General features: G+C 36.5%; 2 protein-coding genes across 4 annotated transcripts; both read left to right on the top strand.

Annotated features, from left to right (window-relative positions):
• Positions 1 to 555: 555 nt before the first annotated feature.
• LOC143372892 (uncharacterized) lies at positions 556 to 10094 on the top strand. The gene is made up of 10 exons (XM_076819511.1): positions 556 to 1923; positions 2824 to 2950; positions 3912 to 4055; positions 4179 to 4306; positions 4523 to 4714; positions 5220 to 5440; positions 6911 to 7060; positions 7562 to 7745; positions 8269 to 8596; positions 9716 to 10094. The coding sequence occupies exons 1-10, from the start codon at positions 1774 to 1776 to the stop codon at positions 10063 to 10065; spliced, it is 1974 nt and encodes a 657-aa protein (XP_076675626.1). The 5' UTR covers positions 556 to 1773; the 3' UTR covers positions 10066 to 10094.
• Positions 10095 to 12202: 2108 nt separating this feature from the next.
• LOC143372940 (uncharacterized) lies at positions 12203 to 22025 on the top strand. 3 transcript variants are annotated; one of them, XM_076819617.1, is made up of 10 exons: positions 12206 to 12660; positions 12761 to 12866; positions 16687 to 16957; positions 17212 to 17375; positions 18006 to 18156; positions 18599 to 18775; positions 19233 to 19431; positions 19838 to 20163; positions 20901 to 21092; positions 21426 to 22025. In XM_076819617.1, the coding sequence occupies exons 2-10, from the start codon at positions 12786 to 12788 to the stop codon at positions 21575 to 21577; spliced, it is 1713 nt and encodes a 570-aa protein (XP_076675732.1). In that variant the 5' UTR covers positions 12206 to 12660; positions 12761 to 12785; the 3' UTR covers positions 21578 to 22025. The 3 variants fall into 3 exon arrangements, with proteins under 3 accessions (XP_076675733.1, XP_076675732.1, XP_076675731.1); XM_076819616.1 differs by having other exon boundaries at positions 12206 to 12866; XM_076819618.1 differs by lacking the exons at positions 17212 to 17375; positions 18006 to 18156 and having other exon boundaries at positions 12203 to 12866.
• The last annotated feature ends 275 nt before the right edge of the window (positions 22026 to 22300 follow it).

Below are 22300 nucleotides of genomic sequence, written 5' to 3'. Positions count from 1 at the left end.
GATATTAATTTGTTTTTGACTTACAAAGGTTACCCACACAAATGCCTAAAAGCAAATTTCAGGATTTTGTCCTAATCAACCCCTACAGGGGTGAAATGGGGTAAAATGTATTTTCTCGGATTCCTTAATATCTGTTAGGCCTGATTAGATATCAACTTGGTTTTTACTTACAAAAGTTAACGACACAAATGCCTTAAAATCAACATACATATTACTTTATAGAGGTTACTTCACAAGAATTGCATACAAAATTACTTAGAAAAAGAAACAAATATAAAAGTAATTCCTTTGAACTATTCTACCGTAATGAAGCACGAGTATTTTGCTAGAATTTTGACTTTACGTACGTAGTTATGAATCAATGTAACCAGGCTCGTGTAATATGGAATCACGTCACAATCTAATTTATTTTTATTTACTACTAAATTAATTTAATTTTGGGCGGACGATTAATATATTATTTTTTCCCTGTGCCGGGAGGGGGGGGGGGGGGCAAACGCCCACCCCCGCCCCTCCTTGGCTACGCCCATGCATGCAGATCTGGCTGGTTGCCTGTGCAAAGTGCGCGATGCACACAGGCGCCGCAAGAGATAACGCGCTTAAAAGACCTAAACAAAATATGAGATAAACTTTTAGATAAAAAATAAATGTCATGCTATGATGCTACAAATATGATTTATATAGTCTTCTCTCGATATATTGCCGCGACTCGGGACCGGCAACAACAATATATCGAAAATGGGGCACGATTCTTCCTTTTATTCGCAATTAATTAGGAAAATTTTTTTTTGGAAAAGCGCCATTTGTCTCACACACCTAATAATATATAGTCATAAACTAATAATTTTTCATCGCATAAATACCAGATTCCCCGTTGAACGGTCAAAATACTGTCATAATTTTAAGAATCATGAGATTTATAAAAAAAAGTTACATTTAAGTACTGGACGAGCTGCGGACAGAAGATTTCTTCGATAATATGGAGAACAAAGGGAAGTTATTTGATGTTCTAAGCTACAGTGGCTCGCCCTGTCTATAGAAGGTGGAAAATATTCGGCTCTGATGGGGTCATTGAATAGAATCACATCTACGATGCGTAAGAAAGGTAAGAAATGTTGCCAAATCGCAATCTCAGCCATCGACGAGCACGCGTCAATGTATTCGCGAGGCCTGTAACACCTTTGGCCGCGACGTTGGACACGTCAGTTTATCACTTGGTCTGGTCACTGTTAACACTGTTCGACGAGGATTGTCCGTCAATCGCAAGGAATTAACGTTTCACGATACTCACGTGTATGCGTATCTTTTTTTCATTAGCAAGTGAAAACGCGACGTCTTTCTAATGTAACGCGACGTATTACGACTATTCAAGTCACCCCGTGCACGTTTTAACGCTTATAAGTTCTTCCTATAGAAGTTTGAAAAATCATCGGCCTTTTGTTACAGTAAATTGTATCAAATACTAGTGAGAGTGTTATTCGACGAGTTCACGTTAAAGTGAATACGTTGATTTCGTGTAACTCTGTTTTTTCATTTCGTGTTAATAAAATACATCCTAACATATAATTGGAACCATAAAAAAGCCAATTATGTATACTTAAAAGTTGAAATGAAATGAAGAATGTGTTTGTATAGTGGTTTTCGTCAAAACGATGTTTAATTTTTTTCAGATACTATTTGTTACCCGTGTAAAATTATAATCGTTAGGAGTAATTTTATTGACGAATAAAGTGACGTACAGTTTTATCGAAAACTTTTAAATGACATTCAGTCATGAGTATCAAGCGAAACGATTCAGTGGCCGGCGAGAAGAGAAAGCAAACGAGAGAGAAAACAGAAAAGGCACAGAATTTCAGTGAAAATTTTGAACCGCCTGATGGCGGCTGGGGTTGGATTATTGTGATGGCTGCTGGATTTTCCAACGTAAGTTTAGCCAGTATTTTTTATCTACATAAAATCTACTGAATGACGGAAGGATTTTCTTTTCAATGTAGAATTTTCATTCAGTAGATTTTTATATAAAAAATAAGCCCACAAAATTTCAGAAAGATTGGTGCAGTAGTTTTTGAGATATGTTGCTCACCATTTTTAAAAAGGCTTCTTGGATGTCGGTGTATTTCTATTATGAACGTAAATATTTCTCTACAAAACAATGTAGATTTAATGAGGAAATTCGAATAATTACGGAAATTATGGCACTGAACGTAACTACGGCCTCGCAGAACGGTATTGGCGTAGGGGACTTAAATATGAAGCCGTTAATCTCGAAACTACATTTTTAAACACCGTACATACACCGTGTACATCAGCGCTGTCCAAGGTCGCTTACGCGTACGCTAGGGGTTCCCCCACTCTCGTCCGCGTTGTCAGGGATACCGCGCGACGCTAGAGAGGCGATCATGACAGACAAGCGCTAGCCCGGCTAGCCCGTCATGAGAGCCTTCGTAGCGTCACGCGGTCTCCTTGACAACGGAAGGCACGCTGCGGGAAAGAAAGATTGGAAGGGGAAGCAGGCGCGTGAGGGGCCCCTACGCTGGACAGCTCTGGTGTGCGTCATAACTTTTGAACGAACGAATATTTGCACTTGAAATTTTAACTGGAGGTGTAGAATTCCTTTCTCTATAACATGGAATTTTCGCATCAACATTGGATGTTTGCACAATTTTTTATAAACGATTAAAGACGATTCTCTTCCACAAATATGTGGAAAAAATTGATTCGTGCGTAACTTTCACAATTTGTGTTTAAATTCACCAGTCAAGTTCCATGCTGTAGATTTTGGTGTAGCACAAATAAACTTCAGTATTTGTAAAATTCTTTCAGTTCTGCATATTCCCAATGATGCTATGCTTCGGGCTAATATTCAAAGACAGATTCGCAGAACTGGGAATTACCTCGTCTCAAACGACAACTATAATAAACATAAACTCAGCAGTGACTTCATGCGTTGGTAGGTAATTTCTTGATTATTCATAATCTCGATATTCTTATCACATTCGCATTTTTTTTTTGCACACCTCATGTTTGATTACGTCTACGCCCGTTATCGTCAAAAGCAACGGCCAGATAACAGCTGATAATGCAATGCGCCACATGCTCGCCGAAAGAAGTACGATTTTATCACAATTTTGTATTTCACCCTTATCGTACGCGGACACAATACATAGTTGTTATTTCGCGATATCAATCTAATATCAAAAACTATTGTACGCTTCCAGTGTTTTTAACTGGACGCCGCGATTCTCGTGGCTTCACTATTTTAAGCGGCGCTATGTGTTTTCAGATACAATGGAATCTGGATTATCTGACTTAATCGATAATATGGTGAATCGTTGAATAATTACTTTCAGGGCCGTATTTACCACACCCATTTAGGCACTGTATGAAGGGAAACTCGCGAGGTATCTAACACCTCCCTCCTAAAACAGTAATTTACACAACAGGAAAACTTCTAAATAATTACCAAAATTTTTGTATTTTCACCCGCAACTTAATTAATTATTTCTGTACCTACCTACCGCAAAATTATTTAAGTAAAATCTAAACATTCGGATATTTAGTTAGAAAATAAAATATGGATACGTTAATACACGTGAAACCGTATTTTTCGATATACACGTGTACCCGTGTGTTAAGATGTACACGGACTAAAACACGGATATATTAATTACACGTGTACACGTCGCACACGTGAAATCTGCATCTCTACTCGGGACCAAATAATCCCTAAAAGACCAAGATTTTATATCAGCTTTCAATTTAAGATTAATAGCTTGGAAAAACCTTAAATTTGCATCTTAAACAGTGCTAAAAATGCACTTCGTCAGGTTTCTTACATTGTTTCATACCTTGATACAAATCAGGGAAACTCTGTATGAAATAAAAGTTTATAAAAATTTTGTATGTTACAGGATTAGCTAATGGTCCATTATTTCGAAGGTTCAGCTTTAGGCAGGTAGGTTTCACAGGCGCTCTTATTTGCGCTACATCGATCGTGATATTGTCAACCATGAAAACTTTTACAGGAGTGTTAATTTTCTTCTCGATTTTATATGGTAAGTTGAAAGAATCTAGGTGCACCTAACGAGGTGTAATCAACAAAACATAAAGAAAGATATCGAAAGTTTCGGAATTATTAGCATTAAGGAAGTATTTAATTTTTATGCTTCCAATTTCAGGTGTGGGGATTGGTATTACAATGTCATCCAATGCTTTAGCCTTAAACACTTACTTCAAGAAGAAAAGGAGAGTTGCGACGGGGCTTAGTTGGACTTGCACAGGGATGGGGGCTATTGTCATGCCACAGGTAATTTTACGTAAATTGAAACAAAGTAATTAATCATTCTTTTAATTAGCGGTATGTAAAAAATAATACTAATAATGTACCACATCGAAAGGTTTTGATAGAATTTTAGTTTTCGGTATAGCTTTGTTGGCGTAATACCGGTATGAAGATTATACCGGTTAGAAGTCCCTGCTTATAAGTACGAAACGAAAGTTTAATAACTACACTAATTTCTAGATAATCACACTGCTTATGCCCGTATATGGTGTAGAAGGTACACTTCTCATTTTCGGTAGTTTTACATTTAACGCTGTCGCCTGTGCCCTTCTGTTACAACCCGTTTCTCGACACGCAAAGAAGAAACAAGATATAAAGAAACCCAGTGGCAATAACGATGCAGAATTGCAACAATTGTCACCGAACAATAAGGTACAGTTTAACTGTAAATTACGCTGCAATATACATAGTAATATAATATTGTAGATAACAATAGTAATAAATTATGTTTATTACACACTCCCATGCAAAGAAAAATAAAAGAAAAAAGAAAATACAAAATGTGAGAAGTTACATGCAATATGAATGTGTAAGAAACGAGGTTTCGCGACTCTAAATTGCGCTACAATTTTCACTAACTCAGAAATGATGACACGAATAGTGAAACTGAACTGAATTAAAAATTATTAAAGTCTCTTACAGCAGTTTTTTCAATTCTTACCATGCAAAATAATTACTTAAATTCGTTTGTATACTTAATGAACAAAATGTTACGTACTTCCCTTAAATCGCAGAGCGATTCGATATTTTGGGACGGCAATGTGTCAGTAGTACTGTACAGTAAATATTGATGTGTGAATTGTAACGTCACGATGTAGCGAGATAATTTGAAATGATCCTGGTATACATCACGTAGCATGCATTATATTTCTCCTAGTGTCCGACAGAGAAAGCTAATGAAAATCAGAATAGTTATCTTGAAAACAGGCCAATGGAAAATGTCGATGAAAATAATCAGAGCAATTACAGTGCTTTGAGTCTTGCTAAAGGAAAATTCGGGAGCCAGTATCTATATTACGACGACGATGAAGACGGTGCTTCTGGCATAGATGTGATGGGTCCTACTTCCGTGATGATGTCACGGGCCAATGATGGGTGGTAAGTGTCGAGACATCAACTTACGATAATATTTTACAACACGACATAACATGGTGTACATATAATGGTATTAAAAACAATAGTTTCGACATAGATACATAAAGTAAACACAAAACCACGGTTTTTAACCGCTTAAGTACGATGAATGCATACAGTCGGGGGAAAAATTAAGTGGACAGGTAGTGGAGATGGTTGTCGGTGAAGCTTAATCAAAATAATACTATCAAAGTGTGAGAAGTGAGTCAAAGAAGTGAGAATTCATTAACGCAACAGCCGATACTGCTCGATGTACGGACTTCTATGTCAGTCCAATAATTTAAAAATTTGTTCCCAGGGGTTTTGCTGACTGCAGGCCTGATTTTTTGGTCACTCTTTAAGTGAGTGATTCTAGACACCAGACTAAGACGAAAATCAAGAGTAACGATACTGCGGTTGAGGCTTCAGTTGTTAATTATAAGCGTTTAAAGATATCCCTAACAGCAGGCAATTCCTGTGCAGCGGTGCACGCGAAGCAACACAGCCGAGGGGACGATCAGTGGTATTCAAAGCCACTGTCGCGCGGGGTCACTCACCTCAGAGAAGCTGCGACGAAATTTATCTCTGTTTCTTTATCACTTCATCCAAAATTGGAGGGTATCGTTGAATCACACCAGACTTGCCTAATCCCTAAAATCCATTGTTTACATTATGTCCACTGTAGTCACATTGTCTCGATAGCACAATAGATTACAGTGGATATAATGGAAACAATGCTTTTTAGCGAGTAGATAAGTAACATTTAATTTTGGATTAAGTGTCGCAGAATCGCGTGGCCGTGCCGATTGTCGGTAAATTCTCGTCGTAACTTCTCTGAGTTCCGTGCGACGTTCCTTCTTCTGTCCCGTGGGCAAGTGGTTTTGAATACCAGTGCTCGACCCCTCGCCCCATTTGCAGTGCGTGCACCGCTGCACGCGGATTGCCTGCTTTTAGGGATATCTTTAAACGCTTATAATTAACAACTGAAGTCCTCAACTGCAATATCGTTATTCTTGGTTTTTGCCTTAGTATAGTGTCGAAATGGCCCCTTAAATTTATTTCCACGTGTAGTCGAACACCCTGTATAACTGTTGCGGAACCGATATAATATCGGTATAGTCAGAAATTTCGGTTCCTTATAACAGTTGTTCATAATTTCGCTTCTCCATAGCTGTTTCAGTGAAAATCGATATACCTATAACAGTATGAATTTGAAAGTTATTTTCAGAACCGTTTCAACTCCTGTCCAAAACCCACAGATTCGAGCGTCCATGTAAACAGGCCTTTACTTGAAATTACAAGAATAAAGATATTTGTATTGTTCTTTTTTTTTAACTATAATGCTTTAAAAGATACTACGGAGTACGGAGTTTACCGTTCTTAAGTGTTAGCTAATTTAACATACCAAATTACTGAAGCGTTTGATAGATTGAAGGTGGCAAAAATGTAAAATAGGTTTTCCAGAAGAAATACCTCCACTGCATCTATAACATCTAAAACATCAAGGAAGGAGAATTTTCCAAGAAATTGTAGCCGACGGCCATCAGTGACTTTAAGTAGACAGTCCAGTCTCAATACAGGACCGTCGGTAAGAAATCTTAATAGGTAAATATATGTAGTAGTAAATAGGTTTACTTTTTGCCCTTCGGCCTCAAAATGGGGCTACGTGCGTTGTGTGTGTAAGTGTTTCTGGGACTGTTAACTCAAGATTGTGCTTTCGTTTTGACTTCTTCCTTCATCTTGGGCTTCTTTTCTTCTCCTTTTTTCCAGAACCATACGCATCCATTCCGCTCCTTCTTCTTCTCCCTTTAGTATCCCTCTTATCGTTGAATTTTCTCTTTTCAACTCCTTACAGCCTCGTAGCATATGACCCAGCGTCTCTCTAGTCCCTTTACGTAGTCTGCATACTGTCTCTTTTTCTTCCTGCTCGTACTTGCGTCCCCGCTCTTCGTTCCCGCATCTGAAGTTCAGATTCTGAACCTTGCGATCATGCTTTGATCTCTGCCTCTGTAATTTCGCTTTCTTTCATCGATGGATTCTGTAGCATTCACACGTTTTCTACTATAATAGTTATTGCAAAGTCTATTTGCATCTATGTATCTGCAGACAGAACAGTGAAACAGAGAGTCAGCGAAGAAAAGAAGTCTCTAAAATTGCATTAATTATCTTGAATGAATCTTGCGAGCATACTGAAGATTGTGAAAATTGCAAAGATCCTGATTGTTGTAAAAAAGTAAAACAAAAAGTAGCGATGCCAGACGAGGTTGAAACTGACGAATTGATAAAAGGGGTAAGTTTTACGACAACAGTGACGAAAATCGATTGAAATTCGTCAAAATATTTTGACACTTGCGTATGTATATACACCGGACTCTTAATTTGCGCAGAGTATAAATTCCACGTGATTTTTTTACGCGATGGAGAATCGCATAAATGAAGTCTGACAATATGTAAATGAATGTATATTGTAAAAAGTATTATTTTACATTAGGATGAACACAAAAATTATCTACATTATAATAGCATTTAATTGGCTGTTCATTGATTAACCAAAACGAGGTCAGAATAATGTAAGAAAAATAATCAAGTAAGAATTTTTCACTCATCGATATAAAATTGTCTCCGTAAATACAATATAAAGAAACATTTATTAACCGTAAAAAATGATATCGCGTAAAACAGAACTTGCCTACGAAAAATATAAATCGAGGGATGAGAGTATACATACGCAAGTTGCAATGAATAATATGTAAAACACAAGTAGGTGTAACAATTTCCGTCATGTTAATTCAGCAAAGACATGCAAATTTTAGGAATTCACCGAAGAAGCCCCGAAGAAATCATTCCTGGAAGCTGTGATTATTTTCTTTGACATGGATCTGCTTTATGACCCGGTTTACGTAAACATGATGTTCGGTATTACGTTTGCCACGTTCGCGGAACTGAATTTTTCGCTCATGACTCCGTTCATTTTGGGTGAATACGGATTTTCGAAAATTCAAGTGGCTACTGTAATGTCGACTCTAGCTAGCGTCGACGTAGTCATTAGATTGTTGATTCCATTTATTGCTGACTTTCTCGGATGGGAGAACAGGATTTTCTTCCTTGTGGGAATTTGTGGATTAGCAACTGGTCGTATTGGTAAGGAATTAATAGATTTTATCGTATAGTAGATGTTACACAAGCTGTATATCCAAATAGTCATGTGCCTCTTAATGTGAGGGGACTGCCTCTTGTGTGAGTGGTTCTACATACACTAATTCTGGCGTACACTTTAACTATTTTTCGCGTCGAAACTCAAAACGGTACGTTGGCGACGCATGGTTTCTTTTGAACATTTATTCTCATCGAGCAGAGCACGTTGAGGTAAAAACAAAATTAACATTGATTTCAATCCCTGATAACCAAATCTGGCAGCAGATCCGCAGCAGACCCTGCTGCCCGTATGACACATCCAACAGCGCCATCTGAAGGCCACAGTTGCCAAACAATTCCCTACGCGTCAATCCCTACCCTTACATAACCAGCAAGCAGATTCTGCAGTTTAGTAAATAATTAATTTTACTTATTTCAAAATATAATTATTCTTTCTTCAATAATATACAGGATTGGTGATTACAATTATTACAAAATAATATAAATAGCCCATATAAATCCGAAGAGGAACTTTCAATATTTACATTTACAAATCCATATACAGTACGTCGTAACCAGTGGTACCTATTAGGGACGATATCAGAAAATTTTATTCAAAACTTTCGACTACTTTTCTGTGTAGAATCATCATATTCCCTGTTGTGTTAGCGTCGAAAACAAATAACGTATGAATAAATAGGATACATGCGACACTTACTTCAGCTCCATCTCCACACAGTACACACTCTAGGCGATCATGCATGCTTCTGCGAACATTAACATTTATAAGAAAACATGTGTTAAATTATTATATACGAAACAAGACGCTAAACATTCGGAATTTGCGCATAACCCTACCGGCAGATCAGGGTAGGTATCAAATGTGGACCCGGCTTAATAGTGTAACGCTAATCTAATTACCGAATTGAGATATTATCTTAATGTGTGAGACGTATGTGTTGACATATTGTCATCCTATGAACATGCACTGTAGAATGTACTCGTAAAGTGTTTATATTTCCCCTTGGATTACCCAGTATAGTTGATAGTACGACTTCCAAGTCGTAAATTTTAATTCAATTAATCAGTGTTGTCTTTAAAAATATTGTAACTTATTATTTTCAGTACTTGCACATGTAGGAGACTTTCGAGTTACTTTGGCAGTTTCAGTATTAATTGGTATGGGGAAAGCTCTGCGAACAATTTTTATGGCACTCGTAATTCCTAGTCATGTCCCCTTATCGAGGCTTCCAGGTGCCACTGGACTGCAACTATTAACAGCTGGCATAGTTTCCTTGACGCTAGGACCTGTCGTAGGCTGGATAAGAGATTCTGCAGCCAATTATTCGGCCATGCTACATTTTTTAAATATTTTTACATTTTCAACCGTAATTTCATGGTCGCTGGAGATTTACTTTACAAAACGGAAATCAAGAAGAGTAATAGAAAAAAAAGAAACGCCAAACAAATGTTGAGCTTATATATAGATCGTGAAATTTGTATTGAAACAGATAAATAAATACACGTTTTATATTTATTTGTAATAAAAAGTTTACCCATAAAAGTATACATGGTGTTATTTATTACCACTTATTTAAATTAGTGTGTAATTATTGATGTACAATTAAGTATTGAGTTGAACCATATATTCTAGGTGTTTTCTTAGGATAATCGAATTTACATGTTATTTATTGTTTAAAACGCTTTATTTTTATCGATCTGCCTCGCAACTCTTAATTAAAGTTTGATCAACTCGAGCAGTAAAGTTGCAACGGCGGGTATGTGCTACTAATATTACAAGAATTGCTGGGTAAAAGATGGGTTTAACGAATCTACTCGATTTGCACGCGAACACTTTCTGTATATTGAATAATCAATTATAGTATAATTGTAAGTGTCGCGATTAATTAAATAAGTGTGTAGTTACCAATATTTGCACGGTGTTCGCGCACTGGCGATACGGGGCGTAAGAGTGGCTATTTGATTATGCCAAATAGAATATTAACCGACCTCGCGGATTCTATAAGGCTAACTTATGATTCGAAAGGAACTCGAGCCCGATCTCACTGGATATAATCAACGAGCGTAACACGACGTGAATCTGTGTGTGACTGTACAGTCTTGAATCGAAGAGGGTTGAGACCAAAGGGTTTATGTAGTCCCAAAATGTGTGGGGGTTCGCTAGAAATCTCCATTTAAGGAAATCATGAGGAGTCGTCGTCGAAAATTTCCGCCAGATTTTAGCTGCACTTTTCAAGAAGAGGAGTGACCTTCCTTCTGTGATTTCGTCGGTGGAGGAGGAACCCTGAACATCTTGACGAGGTGGAGGAAAAGCGCAACCCGCTGGTCCCAAAAACTAGCCGGGGTGATCAGATAGCTGATAGCAGATAGAGCGTCTCGCGGTTTATGACCGTGTTGTACCGCGAGTCGGCGCAGCGATAGGCAACGGTTACCAACGGGTACGAATGGTTACCAAATGTTCCACCCACCGATACAGCAATATACAGATTAACTCGGAGCCGAAGACTATCTAAATTTTTCAAGCCGGCGCGTTCTTGATTGTCCCCTGGCGATTGCTAGATTAGGCAAGCAGATGTCGAAACGTTCTTCGAAAATACTAAACTGCCGGTCGTAAAGGACTAAAATTTCGCTTTACTCCGAGCCCGCTTTTGTCTCGTAAGACCGAACAGTTTTCGAGAAAATTGAGTTCGGATTACGACTAGTCACCGAAATACACTTTTCGAAAACAAAGTGAGTTATGATAGAATTTTATTCTGCATCTTTTACTTAATTTTCATTTAAAATCATACTGTATAATACATATCTACAAGGGAATGTCAGTAATTAAGGTACCCTGATATTAGATTTTTGATACAACCGCGTTAAAATGAAATGTTTATTCAAATATTGCAGACACGTGTTTAGCCTATTATTGATTACGACTATATTTAATCGTGTCTTTGAATGACTGTCCCTCACAAATTCTAAATACGATATGTTATTAATCTCTCGTATCTATATTGCGAACTAAACAAATCTGTAAATATATTAATAAATAGCAATCATGGAAAAAGAAATCGTCTAATATTGTAGAATACATTTATGAACGATGTGCAAATATAAAAGCGCCCCTTACTTCGTTTAAATTAACAAACAATTTTTTTTTTATACGTTTGTGAATATGAGAATGTGTACTTTACTTTCTGTTTTAAATGAAAATCTGTAGGTATTTATTGTACACTGTCGGCGTTATTACGTTTATAAGGAAGCGATAAGTTGCAGTTATCAGATAATGAAAGTTATATATATATATATTAATTTTTTAAATTAACTTGGGCGCCAATGTTATTAAATACACATTTTGTAATCCCCTTTCGCACGCAAGAAAAACTATATGTACACATATTAATACCTCCCGATTAAAATAGCACATGCTATAGTTTCAATTTAATTAAAATTATAGCTTCGTCACGAACCCGATTAAAGACGATTTCATAACAATTATTGCAATTTGCCTTATATTGTATGATGCTGATAGGGCATGCCGGAAAATAAAAGTTTAGATTAGATTAAACCACATGTTAAAGCTGCTCGCTATCTTTATAAAACGTAATGAGTACCTAATCGTTTTATGTGGACACTACGGTGCTTGTCATACGTGAGAGCAGACGACTGGCACGTTATTTCCGTGATAATGTAATTCAGCAATTTATCTATAATCTGCATTAACTTGCTATGAAGACATAAAATCGTAAACGGTGTACAGTATTTGCGGTATTCAATCAATAAAGCGTAAACAATGACGACAACGCGATTCCCACCTACGGAGCAAGTTCTGTGCGTAACGGTGTGATAGTGTGAGAAACATCTATTAAGAGAAGTGAAGCAAATTCAGTGATATTTTCGTTTGCCGAATTAATTCTACACAAAGAAAGACACTTGCGACACGCGACTGCACGGCAACGGACAGTTTAATTACGGCAGGCATATAAAATTGTGACTACACTCAAAACAGTATCACTTAAATAATATTCAGTTTTCCTTCTTCGGCTTTGAATCGAAACAAAAAGGTAATGTAACGCGAAGAGAATATTGGAGTGATACCTTATCGTTAGCATGGCGTAATACCTATGCAGAAGGAAGTAATAGAAATCATTAATTATTTATTAGACGTTAATAAAAGAAGAGAGAAGAAATGAATACACAAGAAGCTACTAAAGTACCTCCAGATGGGAAATGGGGTTGGATGATTGTTTTAGCGTATGGTTTAAACGGGGTACGTTAAATACAATGACAAGTAGGGGAGGCCGGGGCTAAAAGTTCCGATTTCGATAAAACATAAAAAATGACTGGAAAATAATGTAGTTATTCTCTTCACTATTGACTAATTTCTTGTTAAATTTATTATATCTTCTGATTTTAAGCTTGTGTTTAATATATTGTAATAGGTTTCCCATAGAAAGTAATTTATTTGTGGCTGATCGAAGCGGAACTTCTTACCCCTATATGGGGCAAGTTGTTATCGCATTGGGGTAAGTTGTTACTATGATATAAGAGTTGCCTTTTAATGAAATATTTCATTTTCTAATGAAATAAAGCAGAATTTTATTAATAATGGTAATTTATGAAGGTTCGGACCAACAAAAATGTATTATCTTTAAAAGAAAACCAAAAGCGACAGTTTTTATTTATCTTTACGCATATCTTCGATCGAAGTCATGTCCCTTTCCGCCTTTCATTCATATTGTTCGCATCTTAAAGCACAGCGGAAACAATTTATACATTTGCGGCAGGTCTGTGAAGATAGCACCCCCAAATTCGAATTTTTGGAAAAACTCAACGGCATTCGTTTGTCCATCGTTTGCCCACGTTTGCCCATCAAAAATTTTCGTTTGACCACCCTCCAAAAAAGAGTTATGAACAAAATAAAAAAATTGTCTCCATCACCCATCATGAATGCATTTCAATTTTTTAATAGAAGGATACGAATGTACCCGACCTGACCACGTTTGCTCACTCTCAGATTTCATTTGCCTACCCTCCAGAATTTAAATAAAAAATAAAAACCGCGAAAAAATGGGTATAGATGAAGCGATAGCGTTAAAGTTCGATTATTCTCGAAAATATTATCAAAATCGTTCTTTCAACGGTCCAGTTCGTTAGTTTAGATGTAGAAGAGATTTGCCCATCCATTAATTTCGTATGCCCACCCTTCAGAATCGAATTATTAATGAAGATAGCCAAGAAGTGCGGTACCCGTTGAAGCGATCGCGATAAAGTCCGATTTTTCTGGAAAATATTATCGAAATCGTTCTTTCAACGATGCAGTCCGTTAGTTTAGATGTAGAAGAGATTTGCCTATGCATTAATTTCATATGCCCACCCTCCAGAATCGAATTATTAATAAAGATAGCCAAGAAGTGCGGTACCCGTTGAACCGAATACCTTTCCGTTAGTTTTTTTTCCGAATGAATTATCAAAATCGATTGTTCTTACCGTAAAGGTTAAAGGTGTTTGGTGACATGTTATCCACTTCAATTTGTATCGCTCATCGAATACTTCACACTTTTCACACATCTGCAGCATGTGCAGAATAATACCAGAGTGGTTTTCTAGTCATTTTTCACTAATTACCGCAATGATATCGCACAACGGAAAATAATATAATGTCACAGTTACTTCACAAACCGTAAATGAACGCACGATCTCGCAAGAGTTGCGCCCGAACTCTGTAGACCGACTGACTTTCGTGCGTCGTTGGAAACAATTCGAGAGTGTCGCAGACATCTGTTTACGTTTCGGCACGTTCGATGACGACACGCAGCGCTGCTACCCTAACTAAAGGGGCGCAGCGCCGAGTGCCACTGCCGAAACGTAAACAGATGTCTGGCGATACTCTCGAATTATTTCCAACGACGCACTTCTTGGCTATCTTTGTTAATAATTCGATTCTGGAGGGTGGGCATACGAAATTAATGCATGGGCAAATCTCTTCTATATCTAAACTAACGGACTGCATCGTTGAAAGAACGATTTTGATAATATTTTCCAGAAAAATCGAACTTTAACGCGATCGCTTCAACGGGCACCGCACTTCTTGGCTATCTTTATTAATAATTCGATTCTGGAGGGTGGGCATACGAAATTAATGCATGGGCAAATCTCTTCTACATCTAAACTAACGGACTGCATCGTTGAAAGAACGATTTTGATAATATTTTCTAGAAAAATCGAACTTTAACGCGATCGCTTCACCTGTACCCTTCTTTTCGAGGTTTTTATTTTTTATTTAAATTCTGAAGGGTGAGCAAATGAAATCTGAGAGTGGGCAAACGTGGCCAGGTCGGGTATATTCGTATCCTTCTTTTAAAAAATTGAAATGCATTCATCGTGGGTGATGAAGACAAATTTTTTATTTTGTTCATAACTTTTTTTGGAGGGTGGGCAAAAAAAAATTTTTTATGGGCAAACATGGGCATACGATGAACAAACGAATGCTGTTGAGTTTTTTTAAAAAATCGAATTTGGGGGTGCTATCTTCACAGACCTATTTGCGGCGGGGCAAGTTTTTACGGTACCAACGTGCCCCAAGTCACGGTAACAACTAGCCCCTACCGACACATGTAGCAATTTCAAAGATTATTCTGCTTATACATGTATTCAAACGACAAACACTATTACACCATGTTCTTAAATGTCATTTGATCCATAAGGACGATTCAATCTATAATATCTACGTTAAATAATTGAAATAGACCAAAAAGTAATGATAGAAAAATTTTTACTTATCTGGTACGCGACTAATAGGTCCTTGCTTACAACCACACAATTCGCTGTCGCGGACGCTATTAAAGTGGGGGACAGAGTGGCGTGATCAACTCACACGGAAAAAATAATTTAAAGTACAACGCTCTTTTTATTTTGAAAATAGAGCCGTCGGAACAACTTACCCCCGGAACTTTTAGCCCCGGTCTCCCCTACATGTGTCGTTGTTTATCGATTGATATTGCTGCAACCATGGTGCTATAATAATTGACGAACAGTAAATTAAAATTCAGCTATTCTTATAATTTACATCGATTCCAAGATCACTGTTTGCATATTGAGACTTCATCTTCTCGATTGCAAAGTGATATTTTAAAAAATAGTTTTTTTTTCATCGAACCAACGTGTATCGTTGCAGTTCTCCTTCACTTTGGCCGAACTGCTTAACAGTAATTTATGGAATGGCATCAGTAACAATAACTAATTCTTCTATCTCAAATATATTGAAAAGACCCTATTCAGAATCGACCGAAATTACTCGAAATGATTTTTCTTCAAATTTTGTACATTAATGGGTCCATTAGCGAGACGTCCATTTCAAGTGTTAATTTAGCTACAGGATTTCAGGGATAAGGGGAGGGGGGGATAGGAGATAGAGGGGCAATAGATAGTGAAACCGAATTTATTCAGGGAGTTAGGAATCAGATAACCGGGGTCGGGTATTGCGAAATTACTTCACAATTTAATTTATTTTTATTTTGTAATAAATTAATTTAATTTTGGACAAACGACTAATTTATTATTTTGTTCTTGTGCCAGAGGAGGGGGGGAAGCGCGCACCCTTGCCCCACCTCGCATTCACCCATCGGAAGGGGGAGGATTTTTCTGTTCATTTCTCTGCAAGACGCGGCCCGTAAAATTAACAAAAAAAAACCGCTATTTTGTAATCTATTATTTAAACAAATGAAGTTTTCTGGGAACTATTCGCGCACTTTAATTCTTCATTAAAAAATCATAATTGTGCCATGTTTACCGACGTCTCACCTATTAACCTATTAATGTGCACAATTTGAAAAACAATCCATTTCGGCTAATTTCGTTTAATTCTGAATAGGGTCTTTTCTATTTCTGTTTCATTTTATAATTCTAAAATTTCGATGCTAAAACTAGCGGTGTAACAGAAAAGTGAAATACATGCTGCGAAGTAAATCCTTTGAGACGGTTATATTACAGTACCTGATGAAGATAATTAATTGCTTTGCATGTACTGTAGTTTTGTCATTTACTTGGCACAACCTCGCTTTAACGCATATAAATGGAAATGATCTCAGATGGCGACCGTGTCCCTCCTGCAAGGATTTGGCTTAATATTCAAGGATACCTTCCCCCTTTACGGGTTTAACGCAACCGAGGGAACAATTATTATTAATACGAATATAGCCTTCGGTATGATTCTTGGATTGATTAACGGACCGCTGTTACGAATTTTCGGCTATAGAAAAATGGCTATAGTCGGCAGCTTGCTGTATACCATTGGAGTAACTATGACAGCATTCGCCAGAACCTTCCCTCTCATGATGTTATCCTACGGCATATGTGCTTGTAAGTATAACGCGTGTTATAACAAACGCGACGTGTATTTATATATCGCGTAAATCTCTACAGGATGTCCCAAAATTGCGGGAAAATCCGGGACATGCAATATCCCGATGCAAAAAGACGTCGAATATTCCTTTACCGTTTTGGGGTGGGGGTTAATGTCTCGGGAACGAAGATACCATGGTCCAGATAAACGAAAAATCTAGAATACTAAAGTTGCTACTGTAATTTGGAAAATTATAACTTTTTCTGTACAGCACTGGGCATATCAATAACAACGGCTGCGTTTTCGTATGCACTGAACTCATATTTTACAACGAAACGGGGTCGCGCATTGTCCGTGGCGTTAACTATCATTGGGCTCGGCCCAATACTTGTACCACAAATAACAACGTTCTTGATCTCCTTTTACGGTTTTCAGGTAGGTATTTTCTTTTTTATCTATCGTAATCAACCCTATTTTAAGCTCAAATTATATTACATCTTATGATTACCTTTTAAGAGGTGATTCTACAGGCCAAAATAAGAAGAAAATATACAGTAAAATTTTTTATTACCGCGCTTTCTTTTCGAGAAAATTGTTCAAAACACATTGCCAAAAACTATACCTTCGGTGCACGCGTACTTGGCTATAATTTAAAGTTAATTTCTCGAAAACGAAGCGCGATATTAAAAAATTTGATTCTATGTTTTCATCTTATTTTGACTTGTAGAATGATCTCCGGAAAGGTTAACCACTTGTAGCGACACACCCCGTATATTAACCTTTATAAATTCAATACCACACTGTACAATGAGTTTGGCAACAATATTCAACATTTGACGTAGTACTGAAAATGATATTGCAAAATTATCAATTTACTGAATTGCATCATTGTTATAAAGCTATTTGAAGATTATAATTTTATTGATTGTTTGAAATTTTCATTGCAAGTGAATACATTTCTTTAAAACTACTAATGGTGTTGAAGGAAAAAATGGAAGTTAATAGTCAATTAATTTTATATTCCTTGTATGTTTTAAAGTTAATAGATAAATGTTGCGTTGTTAGGGTACAATTTTGTTGTATGGAGCTTTCAGTTTGCACTCACTAGTAGGAAGTATGTTACTTCATCCACTCAAATGGCATACAATGAGTGTGCAAAATCAATCAAAAATTGCGATTGAGGAGACAGAAAAGAATGGGAAAGAAAAAACTTTAGGTAAGAATTCCAACAAACACCAAGAACTTACTGATGAGAAGATGGTAATTTTTGTATAGAGTTTGCAATAAATTAATGCAACCGAACAACGTAGTTCATTATATGAATAAAGTAATAATACCTACAATATTTTGCTAATGCAATAAAGTAATAAAACCTATTTTCGCAATAGGTTTGTCATTTAAATGTACAAGTAACGTCTTTCAAATATATTTGTATACACATATCATTAAGATGTTACATACACCTAGAATGATCGAACCAATCGATTTTTCCAATAATAAATTCACAGAAGCTACAACATCGTTCAAACTTACATAAAAATATATATAACCAATTTGACGGGCCAATCAATTCTTAAGTTATAAATTTTCGCATCAATAATTTTAGCAGCGAATTGAATATTCTACTACCATTTGTTATATAATGATATCCTTTCTAGATGAGAAAAATATCAGCATTCAAGACGATGAACGTTCGACAAATTCAGTACTGGACTTAAACAACATAACAAGGAGGAGAAAAATTACTATTTCGAGTATTGAGCACGATTCTGAAATTGGAAGTATATATGGATTTGATATACCTTTCGCTCGACAATTCTCAGAGACTTTAAATGGTAACCATAAAATGTATAATAAATTAAAATCGTTAAATCCAATGCTATTCTCTGTAACTCATTATTTACTTCAAATTTTTACATTAATAGTTAAAGTTTTCTCAGAACTTTTGTCTTGAAACTTTTTTTCTATCTCTTACAGTTCCCGAGTTATAGCACAAAATCGGAAAATAGCCGAATTTTCAAGGGTTAATATCGCCCTCTTCACAAAGTTTCAGAATTTTTTTAATTTTCGGGTTCGGGATCTTCCCTTGTGAGACGAAAATTAAGAATAACGATTTTGCGGTTGTGGCTTAACTAAACGTTAAACTAAACGTTATGTAATTTTATAAGTATTGGTAAAATTACAAAAATACTATCATGTTCTGCAAACTAATGTTACTATAATATGGCAGGGAGAATATTCGTTTCGAAAAACGCAATTAATAAAACGTAATACTTATAATTCTTATTTCAGTTAAATGTGTGGATACAGTAAATCTCGGCAGCAGTATGAAGATTTTCGAGGAGAATCGTGATTCTCTCGTTAAATACAGTAGTTTGGGTATTTCTCAGGAGAATAATCGTGAATGGCGAAATACAATGGAGAATGAGCCGATGTTACAACAAAATGGTGCAAAAACAACGGCGAACGTTAAAATGGATAGCGACAAAAAGTAGGTATATGTATGTAGAGTATAAAAATAAGTTAGTGGAGAAACTGTCTGCTCGTAGCTTAGTAGCGAAATAAAATTGCTTGTAATTTTAGTGAGTATATTCCTAGTATTCGAAGTCTGAAACCCCAACTGAGTAGCTTTAATTCATAGAGCGATATTTAAACCGATATTCTTTCCGTAAATCTGTTGTTCCATATGTCGGCGCAATGCAAGCATATGAAAAGGTGATAGTAAAATAAAAAGGGACGTTTGCTTGAAAAAAAAAAATTTCTGAAACATGTCATTTCCAAGGTATCAACATGATTCATGTTTTTTTTGGTAAATGTTTACTTTAGGAGACTTTGGTTTATACCTCACAATAGCTCATAATTTAAATCTGATTAGAATGAACTCACTTTTATTTCAGGTCCAAAAAGAAGTTCGCCACGTCGCAGATATTTATGAAAATATCGCAAACTTTCGATCTGGACTTACTACGAGATCCAGTCTATGTGAACATTATGTTGGGAATGTCGATCGCTATCTTTTCTGAGATAAACTTCTCTCAGTTAACACCATTCATTCTAACAGACATGAACTTGTCGACCAAGGAAATTGCGACTGTTATGAGCCTCATTGCTTCGGTGGATCTCGTCTTTAGAAGTCTCGCCCCATTCCTTGGAGAATGGCTTGATCAACCTCCTCGAATAATGTATCTGCTAGGTTTAGTCCTGTTGATCATTAGCAGGTCAAGTATGTATCGAATACTGTGTTAGCTATCAAATAAGAAGTAGTTATTTCTTTGACAATATTTTCACCCCTTAGGCTCCAAGTATGTCCCTCAGGCACACCAACGTTTAAATTAACATTGCATATTGCTATCATTAAACCTAGTAGGGTAATTCCGGGGGAGATGACCATAGTTTCGTTGGGAGTCTCCTATAGCCAACGTATTTGTAGTAAAGCAACGAGCATGGCATAGAACAAAACTTTGATCTTTTGTCTACATATCCCTTAACAACAGTAAACGAAAAATTATTATTCAATAGACAAATTTCACAAATAGAAAAGAAGTGTCATTGGCCATCTCTCCCGCAGTCCCCGGGAAAGATGGCCATATGTAGCTCTCAGGCTAACCAGTCGACGGCGTGACCTGGTTATCACCGATTTTGACCAGTTTGTGTTTCCGTATTCGACCGCTCATGTCGTCTTTGGACTCTTGCTGTAAGTCCTTTAATTCACGCGTACGACAATCAGCGTGAAACTCCGTGAAATTTTCGTGGATCCAATAAGAACACGCACTAGCTTAAATTTTAAAGTGGAATTCTTTTTTCCACTTAAATCTTTTCAGAAACTATGAAAACTATTCTAATTTGACGTGCCGAATGATGGATCATAACAGTATCCAGTTTGATATTTTTTTAAGAATATTTTACAACGTAAGTACTTTTGTGTGTCTTTAATTTTGATTTTTTTTTTGGATTTTGCAGCTTTACTATTTGCTAATGGATTTACTTCTGTGCTGATTGTCGCCGTTGGATTGGGAGCTGCCAAAGGGATTCGTTCGGTATACATGTCTCTAGTAATACCTCACTACGTGCCAATTGAAAAGTTACCTAATGCATCGGGAATTCAAATGATTGTAAATGGAGTAATGCTCTTGACTGCTGGCCCAATGCTCGGTACGTACAAGCATATTAGGCTCTGACAATGTAACGATTCTTCAAGCCAAGAAACGTTACTGTTGAAGGGAATGACATTTGTAAAGAACCACGAAGGGATCTTGCATTTTTAAAAAGGTGTAATACAGAAAATGATGCGGGGAAAGTAAAAAAAAAAAATGATATAGTAACATGTGGAAGGGTTTAAATCAGGGCCTCGGAACAAAATGTTTTTTTGTTTCGTTTCAGTTCCAATAATAATAATTTCGTTTCGTTCATGCCTATCGTTTAATTCGCTTTTTTTTCTCGTTAATCCAGCAACGTCCAATTTTTCTTTATTTACGTCTGTTGCAGGTGTAATGCGCGACAGCATTGGAAATTACACGCCCGCTATAATTATGATAAATTGCGTAACTGCTCTTACAGTTATAATGTGGTTGGTAGAATTAGTGATCGTTCGTAGGAGAAAAGCACAGATGGAAAATCAACAACAAGGCAACTCTTGATTGTAAATACTGTACTTAAATTATTACGACGGGGTGATTTTTAATGACTTACCAAAAGGTATCTGAGAATCACCTTATATTTGTACATTTACGCGAGTAAATTATTGTTTGATAAAAATGTGTTCAGTATACCAGTGCTCCACAACCGGTGTGCCGCATTTAATTTTTGAACAAAGGTTTTCAATTCTAATTTTCGTAAAAAATCGAACTCCGAGATATTCTGTCAAACATCGAGCCGAATATAAAACTATTGTGTTCATTAAAACAAGCACAGGTATCGCATTAGTTATAGTCAAATGTTGAGATTGATTACAGTCACAAGTTAATATAGTTAATATTAGTTATAACTTATAAGTGTAAAAAACTGTCGTTAGTTCCTTAGTTGTGATGTTAAATTTATTAAATAAAAGAGAATAAAGAAATAAATGTAATTTTTGTATATACACTTTGTAATTTCTACATGTTTTCTATATTTTTGCTTGTGCTGTACCGCGAAAGTCTGGGAAGGGCTTACATAAGTGTGCCGAGGATGAGAAAGGGTTGCGAATTACCGCGTTCTACCTATAGGAGAACGAAATTAGAATTTAAGATAATGAAATGAAAGAACGATTCAGAGGCTATGCTTTGTCGTTTACTATTTCGAAATATTTGGACACTTTTACATTACTGTGTATCAAAAAGCAAGTCTGGTAAAATATGGCATGACTTTCATCAATTCACGAC

Source organism: Andrena cerasifolii, chromosome 9, assembly GCF_050908995.1.
Source record: "Andrena cerasifolii isolate SP2316 chromosome 9, iyAndCera1_principal, whole genome shotgun sequence".
NCBI lineage: Eukaryota > Metazoa > Arthropoda > Insecta > Hymenoptera > Andrenidae > Andrena > Andrena cerasifolii.
The sequence above is the reverse complement of the archived record's forward strand: the minus strand, read 5'-3'. Positions and strand labels throughout refer to the sequence as shown.